The sequence below is a fragment of the Dipteris shenzhenensis genome, chromosome 1 (genome assembly GCF_047967505.1).
Source record: "Dipteris shenzhenensis isolate YYH24624 ecotype China chromosome 1, Dip_SZ_1.0, whole genome shotgun sequence".
Taxonomy (NCBI): Eukaryota; Viridiplantae; Streptophyta; class Polypodiopsida; order Gleicheniales; family Dipteridaceae; genus Dipteris; species Dipteris shenzhenensis.
In genome coordinates, this window is record NC_141596.1 from 35825946 (window position 1) to 35837874 (window position 11929).

Sequence of the window (11929 nt, forward strand, 5' to 3'; positions counted from 1 at the left end):
GACGGGCCATTGATGCAAATGAAGTACCTAACGTATTGAAGCATTATCATGATGGATTTTGTGGAGGCCACTATGCCGGTGACTATACAGCAAAGAAGATTTTACATGCTGGGTACTATTGGCCGACCTTGTTCAAGGATGTCACTATGTATTGCAAAACTTGTGAACCATGCCAATTCTTTGGTAGGAAGGATTTGCGTCCTGGGCAACATCACCCAGTGATGTCCATCCATCTGTTTCAGAAGTGGGGAATAGATTTTGTTGGGCCCCTACCCATGACTGCTTACAAAAAGAAGTATCTTTTGGTAGCCACTCAGTATGTCACTAAGTGGGCTGAAGCTATCACCCTCCCCGCTGCAAATGGTAAGGTAGTTTCAAATTTCATATTTGAACGTATCTGCACAAGGTTTGGGACACCCATGAAAATAGTATCTAACCATGGGAGTCCATTCTTAAATGAAGCAGTGGAGTTGCTCATGGATCGCATGGGTATTGATCACCGCACTTCTAGCATCTATCATCCAGCATCCATGGGACAAATAGAGCAGACCAATGGCCTCCTTTGTAAATCCATGGGAAAAATGGCCACAAGGAATAGGAGCCAGTGGGATCAGAAGGTCACTGAAGCTGTGTGGGCTTACAACATCACTCATAAAACGTCTACAGGTCACACTCCTTTTGAGTTGGTGTATGGTACTGAGGCAGTTTTACCACTAGAGATAGAGATTTTGGCCTTGAGATTAGCACGCGAATAGAGGATGAGAGAAGATGAACATGTAGAGGCCAGGTTGGTACAACTTGAGAAGGTAGATGAAACCTGACGTCTTACACTACATCAAACAGAGATCCAAAAGAATCGACAAAAGGCCCACTTGGATGCTAAAATTTGCAAGGGATGGGAAAGACACTTTGCTGAGGGGGATGTTGTGCTATGCTTTGATAATAGATTAGACCACCAAATGGATAAGAAGTTCCTGCCACTGTGGACTCTGGTCCATACAAAGTCATCAAGGAATGTAGCAATCGGTCTGTACAAGTTCAGGAGTTGCATGAGCCATATGGCAAGAAGGTGATCAACAAGCATTATCTCAAGCCCTTCTTTGTGCGTGATGGTCCCAGGCATAGAAATGTTGTGCTTTCCCTGCTTGGGGGGGGACTGTTATGGATAAATTTGACCAAACTAAAAGGCATAAATATGTGTGTGTGCTTGTATGTGTGGCAATAGTATAATAAAATATGGTGTGCATAAGGCCTAGGGTTGAGGTGGCAGGGCATGACCATGTGCCACCATTCCATGTAAGAGGACCCATAAGGTGTGTTGTACATAATCCATGGTAGTAATAATATAAAATGATAGATATTATATTGGATTATTCCTTCCATGTAGGATAGGCCCATGTGGGGGGGGGTGTAGAAAGTCCAAGAATGCAAGTTAAATAATGGGAAAGTAGGATGAGGTGGCAAGATTCCTTGTGCCAACCCTCCACTTGTCCTCCTAGATGTTTGAATGTATTATAAAATTGGGAAGAGACCAAGGGAGTATCTTAGACTTGGGATATGGGGGTTGATGTATGTGGAAAAATGAGGCAAAGGGTTGTCACACACAATTGAGAATGTGTAACTGCCTAGCCCACATGGGACACTCTTCCACACACACCATGCATGTGGGAGGATGCATTTATTGGGAGAGACCCCTTCTCTTGGCTATAAAAGGAGGGGGGTATTCCTGGATGGAACACGCTCATTCTTGTAAAGCCACCTAGCTAGTACTTCGATTTCTAGGGAAAGGCCAAGAGACTTGATATGAGCAGCAGACGGGAAATAGAAGAAGAACTAAAAGAAACAAGCATAAAAGAGGAGTCAGACAGTGAGACTACAGAAGAAAGTACTACATCTGAGGAGGAGGGGCAAGTATCATTTCTGTTGAGAAGATAAGGAGGAGAGTAAGCTTGAAGATATGGATAACCTGATGCAACCCCCACCTTCCCAGACAGAGAGAGAAGAGATATTGCTATCCATGCTGAATTCCAGTCTAGAAGAAGTGGAGAAGGAGGAGTATATGAAAGTCATTCATCAGTATTCAAAGTTGTTTATTACCTCACATGAAGAGATCAGGGGTTTCAGATGTGAGCCAATGCACATTGAGTTGAAAGAGGGTAGCAGGCCTATTTTTCAAAAATTGAGGAGGACACATAGAGAGGTTTTGCCTATGCTGAGAGAGGAGTTAAATAAGTTGCTCAGGGCTGGGCTGATATATCCAATGGAGCACTTAGAGTGGTGCACTCTAGTGGTAATCATTCCTAAGCACATAGGAGGATGGAGAGTATGTATTGATTACAAACCTCTCAATGCGGTAACAAAAAGCAATCATTATCCTCTTCCTTTTATTGATGATATATTGGATAGAGTGGCAGGGTATGAGAAATACAGTGTGTGTGATGGATATTATGGATACTTCCAAATTTCAATTGCAGAGGAGGATCAAATCAAAGCTACATTCATCACACCGTGGGGTTGCTTTTGTTATAGAGGAGTGCCACTTGGATTGAAGAATGCACCGGCCTGGTATTAGGAGAATACTGATGAAGTGCTAGCCCCTTTCATCCATAAATTTGTGAGAGCATTTTTGGATGATATATGTGTGTATAGTTCTAAGAGAGAGCATGCATGGAGGTTGGATCAAGTGTTCTACAGAATGGATGAAGTAGGAGGACAATTCAATCCATGGAAGTGTCATTTGGGATGCTCCAAAGTGAAGTTATTGGGACATATAGTATCTCAAAATGGCATTGAGCCTAATCTAGAGAAGGTGAAAGCCCTTATCTTGCTCCTAGATCCCTCTACATCTAAACAGTTGCAGACTTTTATGCAGAAAGTGAAGTACATGATAAGATTTATACATTTAGTCTCTCAGTTGTTGTATCCTTTACAACAAGCTATGAAGGAAGAACCTCTGCAATGGAGTGAGGATTGTGAAGCAGTGTTCAATAGAGTGAAGGAAGTGTTGGAGAAATTGCTTGTGTGAAAGCTCCAAATTTCTCTCAAACCTTTTATGTAAGCCCTTCATTTGGACTAGATGTTGTGGGAGCCATCTTATTGAAGAAAGGGGAGGAGTCCTGTTATATGAGGCCTGTGTATTATGCTAGTAGAGTTAAGATAGAAGCATAGAGGAGATATACAGAGGTAGAGCTGATTCGGTTAAGCTTGGTGTATGCTTGTAGGAAGTTCAGGGCATATCTTATCTCAAAACCATTTGTGGTTTTGACTTGCTACTCTTTATTGCTCAGCTTATCAATACTTCAACACTTTCTCGAAGCATGATGAAGTGGTTGGTTGAGCTACAAAATATACTTTCTCATTTCTGGTGGAGAGCACTTCTAGAGCCACACTGGCAGATCTGTTAACATACAAAGAGGGTCCCATTTTGGTGAAGGAAGTGGAGAAGAAGATAGATAAAGAGGAGCAAGCTATCATTCCAGGAGCATCTATCTTGCATTTTGATGGCTCATACATGAAGAGTTTACATCAAGCTAATGGAGGCTATGTGATAACTGATTCAGAGAGCAAGCTGATTCAGAAGGAGGGAGTTCATCTGGAAGCTAGAAGCAATAATGAGGTAGAGTATGCAACATTATACGAGGGGTTACTGGCTACACTTAAGTTGAAGATTCAAAAGATAATGATCAAGGGAGATTCTCTACTAGTTGTAAAGCAGGTCCTAGGAAGTTGGCAAGCAAGAAACCTGAGGTTGAGAGGGTATCTAGCCAAAGTGATAAGGTTGCTTCAACAATTTACAGCATGTAATATCCAGCATGCGCGAAGGGAGGATAATACAATGAATTGGCTCAGGAGATGAGTGATCAAGATCCAGTGATAGCAAGGCTTGAAGATCCATTGTACAGAGGGAGAGAATTCTCGGCTGAGATAGTGGATTTCTTACTTACTGGGCCATCTACCTCAGGAGCTTAAGAAGAGCCAGAAATATCACTTCATACAAAAGAGAAGATAGTTTATGATGATTGATGATGAGCTTTACATGAGAGGGGCTGATCAGATTTTGAGGAGAGTGCCTTGGAGAGAAGAGATATATCATATACTATCGTCCAGGAGCTTGTGGAGGACACTATGCTTTTAAGATTACACTATAGAAAATACTTATGGAGGGTTATGTGTGGCCTTCAATATAGAAGGATGTGCACTACTGGTGTAGATCCTGCCATGAATGTCAGAGGATGGGAAAAAGAATGCTTACAATGGAGCTAAGAAATATTATGCTGGTTTATGATATTTTTGAGAGATGGGGGATAGATGCAGTTGGTCCTCTACCCAGAACTGCCAGAGGGAAATGTTATATGTTGACCGCAGATGTTGACCGCAGTGGAGTACTTATCAAAATGGGCAGAGGTGAAGGTAGTAAAAAAAGTGGACAGCAAAGGGGTTGCTGATTTCATACATGAACACATATGCTACAGATTTGGAATTCCCATGGAGATACTTTCAGACAGTGGTCCTGGATTCAGAGGAGAAGTGATGGATTACTTGTGCAATAAGCTGAATATAAATCATAAGCACATCACCCCATACTACCCTCAGTGCAATAAGTTGAATGAGAAATTTAATGGAAATTTTAAATTGATGATGACTAAGATGACAGGAAACCACACAAAGAACTGGGATTTGGAGATGAATCAAGTTCTGTGGACATACAGGGTAGCGGTGAAGCGTAGCACTCAATTCTCTCCATTTCATTTGGTATATGGGAAAGAAGCAATTCTACCATTGGATGTGGAGATATCAGCTTTGAAATTTTTGGTTGAAGAAGGATATGAGCATGTAGAAAGTTACAAGGAGAGATTACTGGCACTGCAGGGTGATGCAGTTAGACAGGGATTTGGCTTTTGAGCATTATGCCAGAGTATAAATGCGGAGGCAAGAATTGAAAAATGCAAAAATCAAGAAAAAAGGAACTGAAGATGGAGACTTGTTTCTCAGATATAACAGCAAACTGGATAGCACTTTTCATACTGCTTTTCAGACCAAGTGGAAAGTTCCATATAGAGAGGAAAAGCAATTTGAAAATGGAACTTATCAATTGACTAATCCTCGACTAATCTAGATGGTAAAAAAACATAAAAAAAGTGTCAATGGTGTTCTGTTGAAGAAATACTTTGCATGGTTAATGGTAGCGCTGAAAGAGGAGGATCATGAAGATGATGAGTTGCGGCAAAACCCATGGAAGTCAGTGCAAAGTGAAGAAGAAGAAAATTTGGATCTTTCATCTCTTTTTGGCTCACTGCTATTGGACATGAATGTCATAGTAGAAGAAGGGGTTGCTAAAGATGTGTGGACATAAATGTAAATATGTATTTTCCTTGTTGCATGCTCATGGGTAGGTGCATAGCTATGTACATAGCTAGTTGGAGGAAATGAGCTATGGATACTCTCATAAAGACTCTACGCAGATGTACAAATGGTAGATACTTCTACAGGGACTTCTGGAAGATGATGAAAAGTAGTGTGGTTGCAGTAGACACTCCAGAGCAATTGGTGTGGAATGACATGCCTTTCATTGTTGTCCTATGTCTTGTGTTTATAATGTCATGAGTGTTTTTCCTTTTGTCTTGAGTCATGTGAACTTCCCATGAGTCGACATGGTTTGGTGTAAAGAGATTAGTAGAGGCATGCAAGTGGTTGAATGCCTATCTAGAACCATGTGTGCACTAAGTCTAAAGTTTGGAAACAGGCATTTAAAGCTTGGTGTATGAATTGGGAGAAAATATTTGGGAGTGGTAAAAAGGAAGCATGAGGTGGCTAATAGAAGTGACATGGCTTGTATTAAGAAAAGCATGCATGCATGCTACATAAGGGAAAAAAAGAGACTTCTGGTGGATGAGCTGGCAAGTATGCGTGATGACAGCAACCAAGAAAAAAGAAGCTTCTTGTTGTGGAGCGGAGGTGCATACGGGATCTAGAGGAGGTGGGACGATATGCTGGAGGAGGGAGAGATGAAGTGGGAGGCTTGGAAGGAGGAGAGGAGAGGCAACGCTACTATAGGAGTAGGGGACCTTGGATGAAGAGGAGCTAGGGAAGCGCAACCGTGAGTGGGAGAAGGAGTCTATGAGCACACGCAGGATCATCACAGGAAGAAGGAGCTACTGGAAATTTTTGTAGGGGGATCATGCTGCTGAACCAGGGATCTCAGAGGGTAGAGAGGAGCTTTGGAAGAGAGCGTAGGTTGCTACTGCTGAGTGGCTAGAAGGAGCTCAGAAGCGGGGGCCAGGATTGCGCAAAGAAGGGAAAGAGACCAGGGACTGTGGCTTTGGGGAGCTCTCTAGGGGTTCAGAGGTTGCAAATATATGAAGGAAGGGAGCACGCATTGCGATGACTGAGTGGGTAAGGAGGAGATCAGGAGTGCAAGGGGAAGATATGTGCGTTGCCACTGGAGGCCTGAAGGGAGGTGAGGGTGACATAGATAGAGGACACCGTAGACAAAGTGGAAGGCTTGGAAGGTGGAGAGGAGAACCGTGAGCTAGGGAGGTCAATCGTTGCTCTGTGGAAAGCTTGGTTGGAAAGGATTGTGTGCAATAAGGAGTAGATAGAAGGACAGGAGAGTTAGAAGCTACGGGTTGACGGCCTAGGGGTATGCATTCACTTCAGAGCTTATTGCAGGAAGATTATGGCTAAGCAAATGCCCAGTGATTCTAAGAGACCAAGTTAGCTCTAGAGGTTCCCAGAGATGACGATCTGTTGTAGTTGACTAAGCAGGGTTTTTTGTTGAAGGGTGGCTATTGTATGTACATATAACTGTGGGTAGGAGAAGCCATAGTCTCGAATATGCATGTGGGTCTTGAAAGAGGAAGAGGATGACTGTAGGAGCACCTTAGTAGTGTGAAGAGAGTGGGAGGGAAGTAAGGAGTCTCACTTGCGGCTTTTTCACATACATAATGGGGGAATATACACAAAGGTGGAGGCTGAAAATAGTTTTCCTCTTCTTAGTTGTGAAAGCCAAAAAGAACTCTCTCTAAGTACAAAAGAATAGGTGAACCCTATATGTGGGTCTCAAACCAAACTCAGCTAACTAAGGTGTCATACTAACTGAGCCACTAACTATAGTACATAAAGATAGCTATCATCCAGCTATTATTCATGGGTGGTGTACCAACCGCATCTACAGCTAACAAGTCGGTGACATAAATGCACAACGATCACCCTGGCATATCACGAGTGGAGCTCGATATCTCAACACTCCCCCTCAGGCTCAATCCCAATTCCTGCATACCAAGCAGGTCTCTGAACTTGTGCAGCTTCTCTGCACCCAATGCCTTCGTGAATATGTCAGCTACTTGATCCTCTGTGCCGACATAAACTAGATCAATAAGACCTACTAGAACCTTCTCTCGAACATAGTGATAATGCACCTCAATGTGCTTTGTTCTAGCATGATAGATTGGGTTATTTTCCAAGTGTATACTGCTCATGTTGTCATATTGGGGTGACGAGACCCTCCATAGGCCTTATTAGTTCTCAATCCATTTTCAAGCTAATCCACACCTTATGAGGCCTTTTTGAGTCCAAAGTTCTCCTTATGTATGTTTCTTCAGTAACATATCTGGTTCATTTAATGTCAATCCTTCCATTTAGACAACTTGGATTTGTTTGTCTCGGATCTATTGCTTCATCACATGTTAGCACATTAAGTTAATCTTGGCACAACTAGTCCCCTATCAGTTACTAATCTTCTTTTCCATGTGAATATGTGCTCATGTACAGACCAAATGCTATTGAGCTTGCAAATCACATTGTCCTTGTTTATTAAAAGCTACTACACACTGATAGGACAAAACCTGTATCAAGTTTTTGAGCACTATATATAGTTGTGGGTAGGCACATAGTTGTACACATCTAGGGTATGTGTGGGCTTTTGGCATTTGTGGATTTTTCTTTCACAAGCATGATGGAATGATGTATAGTTTTTTGAGACAATAAAGTATGTTTTGCAGGCACTTCATGGGAAATGATGAAATGTAATGTGGTTGTACCAGATCTCCAGAGCAAGGGTATCCACTGTGTGGTCAAGTGAAAATGTTTTTAGGGTCATGTAAAATCAAGTCATGAAGGGTTTTTTTTTTAAATTTTCCTGAGTCAATGTGGTCTTGCATGTTATGGGAATTTGATATGTTCTGGTGTCCATGTCAAGGGGCTTTTCATGTGGGTGTAGGGGGGTGCATGCAAGCTTTAATGTGCATGCTAAAGTGTGTGGGAATTGTGTGATTAAATGTCCAAAATGTGCATTTAATGTGCCTTGGGGGTATTTGAATTTTTTTATACATTGTCTATGGAGATCGTGTGCACCAGGTCTAGGGGAGAAGCTATGACGATGGAGTCCCTAATACAAGAGATAGTTGATCATTAGTTGCACGTGAGCTAGAAGCTTGTTCGAAGAGTGCAGGCTTGTAAGTGACGAATGAGTCACCGACTATTGCTTTTGGCTGGAGTTCTTGATATGGGCTAGGATCTTCATGCTAAGGAGGGCATGTGATTAGAGGTTAGGCTGCTGTATTTGAAGAGAGTTATGGATGCTAAGGCTTGATGACAGAGAAGGTGATACTATGGTAGCACTACTATGAAGGCATGAAGGAGAAGAGAGATGTAGGTGCTCTGTGAGCAAGTACATGAGCTTTGAGGCTGTTACCTTTGTGTGGAAGACCTTGGGTGACAAGGAAGGTGATGATGTGGCACTATCTTAATCATATGCCAAGCTATGAGCTGCTTACTCTTGTTGGGAGCCTAAGAAGCTTGGCTTGTGCCATGAGTATAGGTTGTTTGCTTTTGTTGGAGTCTTGGGGTGCTGGGCTGTAAATCTCGATTGCAAATTTGGAGTGGACATATTATGAATGCTCTGTGATGATAAGAGAGGCCGTGTTACTGGTGCAGTTATGACTATGTGAAGAGTTATGTGGTGTTGTCCTTGATGGAAGCTTAGGAGTTTTGGCTGTGAGTTCATAGAATTCTGAGGCTGGTTCTTTTTTGAGTTTTGGCGGAAAGTTCAGTTCTAAGTTTATCGATTTCGGGTTGTGTAGTCTTTTGGTTCTCTTTGAGTCTATGTGGTTCATGTCCAGTCATATTTTTTTTGTGGGGGTTTGTCTCAGTTCCTGTGTCAAGGATCCTTGCTCTGGATACTGGTGCACATGCTCTTGAACTCGAGCCCACATTGCTACTGATCCCTTGAGTTTCTGTTGCAGTTTGTTTTCTCTTATACAAACCTGAAAGTATATGATGATTTTATCTTTGGATCTTGGCTCAGAAGTACTCGATGTGTACTTTGAGGGTTTTCAGATTGGTGTTGTTCAATGAGGTTCTTGGGTACCAGTGGTCTTTGCTTTTGTGGGTGAAAGAAGAGGAATGGGCAAGGGTAACCCTAGTTGATGAGGAGGACCTTCCTGAGTATGTATATCACATGGAATTTTGTGAAGAAGAAGAAACTATCTGAGTGATTGTCTGTGTTTACTGGAATCAAAGGTTGGTGCATGTGTGTTATCTTAGCTTCTTTTGTCCATACCGTTTCTGTATATCATCTTTTTGGCGATCCTGTAGGGGACCTCGGGTTTTGAAGTGAGATTGGGTAGTCAAGAGAAAATAGCCTAGAAGATTGGCTGGGGAATGTTGCTTGAATCTGTGTGTGGTTAGGATTTAAACTATGAAGACAAAACCTTGAATGAGGGTGATTTGTTGTGAGTTATGTGGGGAGTGTGGACACAGGAGAGAGAGATGCCTTGATGTTGAACTTCGACTGATACGTCTCCGTGCTAAGGTTCAGAAGGCTTTGAAAGTGATTGCTCTTAGGAAGAAGAATGCCAGTCAGATGCAGGGTAAGTTTTCTTCAGTAGAGTGATTGTTTTTGTTTTCTTCCCAGAAGAGGTTGGGTGGTATTTCTGGTTGGGAGTGTGTCTGAGATAAGTCAATCAGGAGGAGAGATGGCTCATGAATTTCCTTGATTTCACGGGTTGCCCAATGAAGACCTAGAGAGGTTTCTAGAGTGTTTGGAGTTCACAGCTCTTATTAAAGATAGCAATGCTCCAGAAGTCCTTCTTCAGATTCTATCCTTTTGGCTGTTGGGAGAAGCGAGAACTTGGCTGCAGACTTTCTCTGCAAGGATGCATGATGATAATGGTGCTCATAGAAACCTGACTTATCCAGAGGTGAGGGCAGCTTTCCTGGACAAGTTTATGTGTGTTAGAGATCCTGATGGCATATGGAGAGAGCTATGTTTATTGCAGCAATAGTCGACCCAGTCAGTGGATATGTCGGCAAGTTCACTGTGTTGTGGAATAAATGGCAGGTGGCCTTATTACTTGAAGTTCCTCCCAGAGTCATAAAAAAGGATAGGTTTGTTGCTGGAGCCGGAGATTAGGATAAAGATTGAATGTAAAGAGCTGGTCACTTATGAGGATGCTCTCAGGGTGGCAAAAGAGAAGGAGAGGAAGCAGATAAGATTGATGATGCAGGAGATGCCAATGGTTCAGCATGTGCTTGAAAGTCTCTCTCATGTGAAGCCAAAAATATAGAAACCTGAAGTTAGAAAGGAGGAGAATATAAAAGAAGAAATTCATGAAATGTCGGAGCTTATGAAGAGTTTGAGTTTGAACTTGATGAACAATAGGGAAAGAGGTAGATCATTGGGTGATTATGGCAGAGGCAGCATGCCTTCTTCAAATAATTTAGGCCCGTGGCAGGCAAGATGAGGTCAAGGGTCATTTGCACCTTGTGTCCAGTGCTTTAATTGTGGAGAGTGGGGACATTACAGCACACACTCTGATAAGCTTTCTCGTGCTGGAGGTGATGTTTATCCATTGCCAACAAGGTTAAATAATAGGGTGAATGATCACAGCGTAGAAGTAAAAGATGCAGCTCAGCCTAGTACCTCTGGAATTCATAAACCCACTACAAAAGAGAAAGGGAAAGGTAAGGTAGTTACATTTGGCTTGTTGGAGTTGGAGGAAGTCAAAGATGTCATGCCATTAGGGAAGAGACATAGAGAAGAGGAGGTTGCTCTGAGTGCAAAGAAGCAAAAGTAGTCTGAGGAGATGATGACCTACCAAAAGAAGAAGAGCAGGAAGCCCAAAAGGAAGTACAGAACTACAGATTATCCAATAGGGAAGGAGCAGGGAGAGTATGATATGGTGGAAGATCTTTCAGTGAGGAAACTAGACATTACATTTGCCCAAATGATTGGTATGTGCCCAAAGCTTAAAAAAGAATGGAGGCGGGCTGTAAATCCAGCAAAGAAGAACTCTCATAAAGGTACAATTCAGCTGATGTGTGTCTCAAAGTTGCCAGATCTTTTACCTACTGTGGAAACTTGGCATAAAGGAAAGGGACTTGGAGAGGCGTATATAGATGGGGGTGCATAGATTTGTGTGATTACCTAGGCTTGTGTGGAGAGATTAGGGCTGAAGATATCTTGCTCCTCCAGTTATCGCATTAGAATGGCAAACCACTCCAAGGTGAATACTTTAGGGATAGGGAGGTTGAGGCATTCAGTGTTTCTTGTCAAGTGGATTGTCATGTGATGCCTGCTGGGTTGGGAGCCTATCCTTTAATTCTTGGAAGGCCATGGTTGAGGAAGGTAGGTGTAATTCAAAATTGGCAGAAAGGAATCTTTTCTGTACATACGAATGGGAAGAAATTGAATTTCGATATGGTAAGCAGGGCTGAAGTTTCAGATTCAGCAAGTGAAGAGGAAGAGAGAAGTGAGACCAACAGTGAGGATGAGTGCTTGGTGACTTTATAAAGTGATGAAGGAACAATAGAATTGGTGGATCTGGTAGATGAGGATTCACAAGTAGATTTTGTGGGAGTAGCAGGGTTCGATGAGGAAGAGGTGGACAGGCTTGAGGTTATCGAGGAATTGATGCAGCCCAAATGTTCT

General features: G+C 42.4%; 1 protein-coding gene across 1 annotated transcript; it reads left to right on the plus strand.

Moving 5' to 3' along the window:
* Positions 1 to 4365: 4365 nt before the first annotated feature.
* LOC147905756 (uncharacterized) lies at positions 4366 to 4902 on the plus strand. The gene has a single exon (XM_087375964.1). It carries the CDS (start codon positions 4366 to 4368, stop codon positions 4900 to 4902), a length of 537 nt encoding a protein of 178 aa, XP_087232090.1.
* The last annotated feature ends 7027 nt before the right edge of the window (positions 4903 to 11929 follow it).